We start from the raw sequence: 6,957 nt of genomic DNA, 5'->3' as shown, positions 1-6,957 counted from the left end.
GTAGTTGATGGGGTATCGCCCAAACAACTTAAACATAGTCACAGGTATAGAAATCACATCTCATAATAGCAGTATACAGAGCCTCAGTGGAAATAAGGGAGGTCGAGTGCGATAAAGTACACGTTCGCCTCAATTTTTATCAAAACAAGGTTTGGCTCAAACTGTTGTAAATCAAGTGTTCAGATATTTCACATAAGCAGGTAGCAGGTAGTGGAACACTCACCTGTCAAGCAATGCAGTGATCAAATGTCAAGTATCTCGGTTACGATCACCTCCGTTTCCCAATCCTAGGGCAACGAGTGAAATCGTTAACATTCTAGGTTCATTTCCCACTCAAATGTAGGCTCATTAAGTGACCAAACGAGTGGTTAAAGCCATTCAATTCACCATGAAAGCTAGGCCCAAAATGTAGTAAAAGTTCATGAGAAAAAAAGTTTGACAAGTGCAAGAAAGTTGGGCAAAAGAAAAGTTTCATTCAAGCTCAAAATGTTCTTCACGGGTAAAACAGTCGCGCCCGTGTAGTCTCGGGAAAACGGCTATATCTCACTGTAGGAAGGTCAGAATCAGGTGTCGTCAGCGGCTTTGGAAACTAGACTCAAAGGGCTTTCCAATGGTACCAAATATACACTGTAGTTGATCTCCTATCAATACTAGTAGCTCAGACAAGTGGGCCGATTTTTCAGTTCTGGATCAGCCCTAAACCCTAGCAAAGATATACTAGATCTTGATGCTATCTTCATTTGTTTTGGCTCAATTTCACCCAATTCGATCCTCTAGTGTTCATATACAGGGGGTCATGTCACTTAGTACCATTGGAGCTCAAAATGCAACACATAAACATGATTTAAAAGGCCATAATAGTTTAGCCAACAGGAGAAACCAAAACAGTCCACTAGTGGTCCAAACAACCACTTTACTTGCTTCATTTCTACTTCAAACTACACATAAGCTCAACCAATGTCTAGCCAAGTGTCTTAAGCTTAATTTAAGGTGCAAAAAAACCACAAAATCAAGGAGAAACCTCTCCTTCCAAACCCAGTCAGCCAAGAAGAAAGAAAACAGTCCACAAGTTCAATTATTTAACCAATCTTCATTCTTTCATAGTTTTCACTTAAACAACATGTCAAGTGTTAAATCTAGCTCAAAAGGTGATACGAATGGCACCAACCTTGTGACGCAACCCGTACAGAAAGGCTAGGATCTGGAAGGCAGGGACTCACGTTGATGACAATGAACATAGCGGAATCACCTAAACTCGTTGATCACGTAGTCAACGAACCTCAGTATTGGTAGAAGACGCCACAATCTAGCGCGGTCCTAGATTGATAAGTCGAATTGAATACCTAAGAAACGATTCTAAGATATTCAAGGATTCTTTAATGAAGCTTTGAGAGAACTCTCAAGTATTTTTTTATTAATCATCCAAAAAACTCCATAATACAACCGAAATTGACCTATAACTACTAAGATAATTAACTATGACTAATGGGCCAAACTACTCACTAACGTGGCCCTGATGGCCTAGTCCATTGACCCAAGGACTAACAACGACTAAGGTCCAAACCACAAGCTAGTTGGACCTCTTTATTACACTCTACTAAATGAATAATGGGCCATGGACCCCTTAGCCGAATCATAGGCTTCTAATCTTCATGATGGCCGAAACTAGGACAACAACCTTAGCTTCGTTGAGGCCCTCGATGGCCTTTGGCTCTCCACTCGACTCTCGGGCCGCACAAACCAATGTTTGTAGTGTCTTATTCAATCTCTTCGCACGAGCTCGTGTCATAGGCCCCAATGGCACCTTCACTTGCTCCACTTGGATAGCTCTCTCGACCTCCGCATCATTCCCCTCCTCTTGCAAAAGATTTGTCCTCAAATCGACCTCGTTATCTGCAAGATAGGGACTCAAATCAGCAATATTAAAAGTAGCCGAGACATTATACTCACCAGGAAGATCGAGCTTGTAGGCATTGTCATTGATGCGTGCCACAACTTGGAAGGGTCCATCTCCACGGGGTAGCAACTTGTTGCAACGCTGGACAGGGAAACGCTCCTTGCGCAAGTGTAACCAGACCCAACCACCTGGTTCAAACACTACGCGACGTCGACCCTTGTTGGCATGCTTAAGGTACTGCTGGGTTCTAGCTTCAATGTTGGCCCTCACTTGCTGGTGCAAAGCCTGGATAAACTCGGCCTTCTTCTTGCCATCAAGGTTAGGACGCTCAGACAAAGGCAAGGGCATCAAATCCAGGGGAGTCAAAGGATTAAAACCGTAAACAATTTCAAACGGAGAAAACTGTGTAGCACTATGAACTGTACGGTTATATGCAAACTCGACATGTGGTAAACACTCCTCCCAAGTTTTGAGATTCTTTTTAATGATGGCCCTAAGTAAAGTAGACAATATGCGATTAACGACCTCAGTTTGGCCATCGGTCTGGGGATGACTGGATGTAGAGAATAACAACTTAGTCCCCAATTTCCCCTACAAAGTTTTCCAGAAATAAGATAGAAACTTAACATCCCTATCAGACACAATAGTCCTAGGCACACCATGCAAACAGATAACTTCTCTAAAGAAAAGATTAGTTATGTGAGTGGCATCGTCCATCTTATGACATGGAATGAAATGAGCCATTTTAGAAAATCTATCAACAATGACAAAAATGCTATCATGGCCCCTTTTACACCTAAGCAGTCCAAGCACAAAATCCATTGAAATGTCAACCTAAGGTTCCGAAGGAATAGGTAGAGGCGTATACAAATCGAATGGTTGGAGCTTGGACTTGGCACGGTGACAGGTAATGCAGCGTGACACTACTCGCTCCACGTCCCGCCTCATGCGTGGCCAATAGAAATGTTCCTGTAGAGCACTCAAAGTCTTGGTGACACCAAAGTGTCCCATCAAACCGCCTCCGTGAGTTTCACAGGTTAGTAACTCACGAATAGAACATGACGGAATGCACAATTTATCATTACTATACAGGAATCCATCATGGATGAAGAACTTACCCTGACCCGACTTTGCACAAGACTCGTAGATATCAGAGAAATCAGCATCGGTGTCATAGAGTTCTTTGATGATATCAAATCCAAGGAGTTTAGCATCGAGTAAGGCAATCAAGGCATACCTCCTGGATAGTGCATCGGCAACGACATTGGTCTTGCCAGCTTTGTACTTGATCACATAGGGAAATGACTCCACGAAGTTGACCCACCGTACATGTCTCTTACTCAACTTGTGTTGAGACTTGAGATGCTTTAACGCCTCGTGGTCAGTATGGATGACGAATTCCTTAGGCCGCAGGTGATGTTGCCATCTCTCCAGTGCACGAATCAAAGCATAGAGCTCCTTATCGTAGGAGGAGCAGTTCAAGGTACCACCATTCAACTTCTCGCTAAAGTATGTGATTGGTCTTCCCTGTTAGATCAACACGGCTCCAATTCCTACACCAGAAGCATCACACTCAACCTCAAAAGTTCTATCAAAGCTAGGTAAGGACAATAAGGGTGCGTGTGTGAGCTTGTGTTTAAGGAGTCGGAATGCCTTCTCCCGAGCTTCCCCCCACTCGAACTTCACATCCTTCTTGATAATGGTGGTCAGATGGGCAGCAATAGTACTGAAATCCCTCATGAACCCGCGATAGAAACTCGCAAGGCTGTGGAAACTCCGAACGTCACTCATGGTCTTGGGCACGGGCTAATCATTGATGGCCTGGACTTTGCTCTCGTCCACTCTAATGCCCTGTGCACTAACCTTGTAACCAAGGAAAACAAACTCATTAGTGCAGAAAGTACATTTGTCAAGGTTAGCGAATAACCTCTCCCTGCGTAAAACATCAAGAACAGCTCGTACATGTGCTACATGTTTCTCAGGACTCTTGTTGTATATCAAAATGTCATCAAAATAAACAACAATAAATTTACCTAAGAACGGGTGAAGCACGTGATTCATAAGGCACATAAATGTACTAGGAGCGTTAGTCAAACCAAAAGGCATAACTAACCACTCATACAGACCATACTTAGTCTTGAAGACCGTCTTCCACTTGTCTCCTTCCTTCATTCGAATTTGATGGTAGCCACTCTTAAGATCAATCTTAGTGAAAATGACTGCACTAGACAAATCGTCAAGCATATCATCTAAACGAGGTATAGGGTGACGATACTTAACTGCGATAGCGTTGATGGCATCCTCCAAGTGCCCTTTTTCTTTGGGATGAGGATGACTGGAACTGCACATGGGCTCATGCTCTCTCGAGCCCAACCTCTCTCTAAGAGCTCATCTACTTGCCGTTGGATCTCCTTAGTCTCCTCAGGGCCCATCTTGTAGGCCGGTTTGTTTGGCAAGGATGCTCCAGGAACGAAATTGATCTGGTGCTCGATCCCTTTGAGTGGCGGAAGTCCACTTGGGATCTCGTCTGGGAAAACGTCCTCAAATTCCTGCAACAAAGAAGAGATTTCAGGAGGTAAGTCATTGAATGCCTCATAAGAGAGTAAAATCACCTCTTTATAATATAAAACATAGACAACTTGCTTGGACAAGAGTAATTTACGAACTTCCCTGTTCTTGGCAAGCAAGGTAGGCCGTTTCTCCAATCGACTAGATGTACCAGGGATGGATGCCCTCTCGGCCGGTGCTTTAATGATTGCCTTAGGATCGGGTGACTTTTTAGCCACCTCTCGTTCATGCTCCTATTGCAATTACAGTTGGTCTTCATGCACCTGCTGAGGTGTGAGAAGAACAAGTGTCACCTTCTTGTTGAGGTGCAAGAAGGAGTATTTGTTGGTAAAGCCATCATGAGTGGTCTTCTTGTCATATTGCCATGGTCGTCCCAACAAAATGCGAGAAGCTTGCATGGGAACGATGTCGCAAAGGACCTCGTCCTCATACTTCCCAATCCGGAAAGGCACCATCACTTGTTTGGTGACTTTGATATCGTCACTCTCATTGAGCCATTGCAAGCGGTAGGGGCTAGGGTGCCTCAACGTGGGCAAAGAAAGATGATCCACCAAGAGAGTACTTGCCACATTGGTACAACTACTCGCGTCGATGATGAGGCTACATACCCTTCCCTTGACGTGACATCGTGTGTAGAAAATGTTGTCACGTTGGGCCTTATCCACTCTTTTGACTTGGGTCGTAAGGGCCCGACTGGCTACTAGAACAACGCCTACTTGCTCATTAGTGGCCTCTACTTCCACCTTGGAATCTTCACCTTTATCAATCAATGGAGGCATCTCGGTGAACTCGCCCTCGTCGTCAGATACGACATCTCCACTCGGTAGGACAATCATGGTACGCCTATTGGGACACTGAGGAGCAATGTGTCCAAATCCTTGGCATTTGAAGCACTTGTGACGGCTTCGTGGCTTGGAGGAGTCGAATGGAGGCTTGGTGGTCGCCTTTGGTGCCTGCTTTGGTAGCTCGGATTTAGGAGTGAACTTAGACACCCATGTACTAGGTCGTTCCTGCTCAAAGGTCGGATTGCCTCTCCAAAGAGGCGTGGCCGAGAAACTAGGATTGCGAGGGTTACCCCTCCTGTTAAGCCTTCTCTCGATCTTGGATGCCTTATCAATTAACTCAAGCATGTCCACGTAGTTTTGCAACTCCACCAACTCGGCGATCTCAGGTCTCAAACCGTTAAGAAATCTCACCATGGTAGCCTCTTTATCCTCCACAATGTCTGCTCGGAGCATGGTGATCTCCATCTTCTTGTGGTAGTCCTCCACACTACGGCTTCCTTGAACTAATGTCTGGAGCCTCTGGTATAGATCACGACAGTAATGGCTGGGTACGAACCATTTTCTCATAGTGGTTCGTAACTCATCCCATGTACTAATTGGCCGTTCTTTATTGCAACGCCTGCTAGTGCGCTCCTGCTCCCACCAGACAATAGCGTAATCGGTGAATTCGAGGATTGCCAGTTTGACCTTTTGTTCATCGGTGTAGTCCTGGCACTCGAATACCATCTCGATTCGCTGTTCCCATTCTAGGTAAGCCTCTGGATTAGACTTGCCTTGGAATGAGGGGATCTTAATCTTGACCCCCTTTAATCCGTCATCTGTTCTCCGATAGTCCTGTTTTGGCCGACGGATGAAGTCATCTTCCTCGCTATTAGAAGCCAACTCCTCACGAGGTGGAGCATCTCGATGGGTAGTATTGGACCGAGCTTGAGAAAGCTCCAATTGGTCCATCCTCTGGTGTAGGGACTCCATAGACTCTGTGAAGCCCCCACTTCTCCCTAAGGCAAACCAAAAGGTATCCGCGGGACGCCTGCCCAACTCTCGCCAGGACTCAAGACAAATCCCGTTCGAGCTTAATGAAATACCAGCTATCACGATGATATAAGTAAGAAAGGGAGGTCACTTCCATAAATAACATTCAAACTTACATCACGGATTCCAAAATACGTCAAGTATCCAATCCTTACATCAAGTTCACAAAGGTTACATCAAATCCCAAAATATGCAATAATCCAGAGTCTAGCCAAGTACATTGAAAACCCTAATACAAAAGTACATTCAAAAGGGATTTCTCCGAGGTTCACTTGCAATCCTTTCCTGTTAAGGAAAACAAAACTACAGGGTGAGCGAAACGCTCGTGAGGCCAAGAACACACATGCAGGCACGTTGTTCAAGTAACAATCCCAATATAATACAAAGAGCAATAATATTTCAATAAATAACAATTTGAGCGAGAAAAGTAAATAGAAACAATTCAAGAATATAGGATCTCTCACGAGCTATTTTTCACTTGCGCAATTACGAACCTCCACGAGTTGACACTCCGTCAATCGGGTAGGTTTAGTCCGTAGAACTTCACTTATCATGTCCCCTTTCACCTTACATACCTCTTTATCGGGCCCGCCTGTCTTTTGTTTGAGGCGATACTGCTCGAGTATGCCAAGCAAGACCTCTTAATAGGTCAAACTTTTATTTTCTCATGGTTCG

General features: G+C 44.6%; 1 protein-coding gene across 1 annotated transcript; it reads right to left on the bottom strand.

The window, feature by feature from the left end:
- Positions 1 to 4,146: 4,146 nt before the first annotated feature.
- On the bottom strand, positions 4,147 to 6,222 carry LOC113718158 (uncharacterized). The gene is made up of 2 exons (XM_027243079.2): positions 4,729 to 6,222; positions 4,147 to 4,446 (listed from the first exon to the last, which is right to left on the bottom strand). Exons 1-2 carry the CDS (start codon positions 6,220 to 6,222, stop codon positions 4,147 to 4,149), a joined length of 1,794 nt encoding a protein of 597 aa, XP_027098880.2.
- Between the last annotated feature and the right edge of the window lie 735 nt (positions 6,223 to 6,957).

Source organism: Coffea arabica, chromosome 11e (genome assembly GCF_036785885.1).
Source record: "Coffea arabica cultivar ET-39 chromosome 11e, Coffea Arabica ET-39 HiFi, whole genome shotgun sequence".
Taxonomy (NCBI): Eukaryota; Viridiplantae; Streptophyta; class Magnoliopsida; order Gentianales; family Rubiaceae; genus Coffea; species Coffea arabica.
The sequence above is the reverse complement of the archived record's forward strand: the minus strand, read 5'-3'. Positions and strand labels throughout refer to the sequence as shown.

Bases quoted from the DNA above. Each gene is read 5' to 3' on its own strand.
- LOC113718158 (XM_027243079.2), bottom strand. From the start codon at position 6,222: ATGGAGTCCCTACACCAGAGGATGGACCAATTGGAGCTTTCTCAAGCT. The intron at 4,447-4,728 runs GTGCATGAAGAC...TCTTTGTTGCAG, and splicing joins TTCTTCTCACACCTCAGCAG to GAATTTGAGGACGTTTTCCC.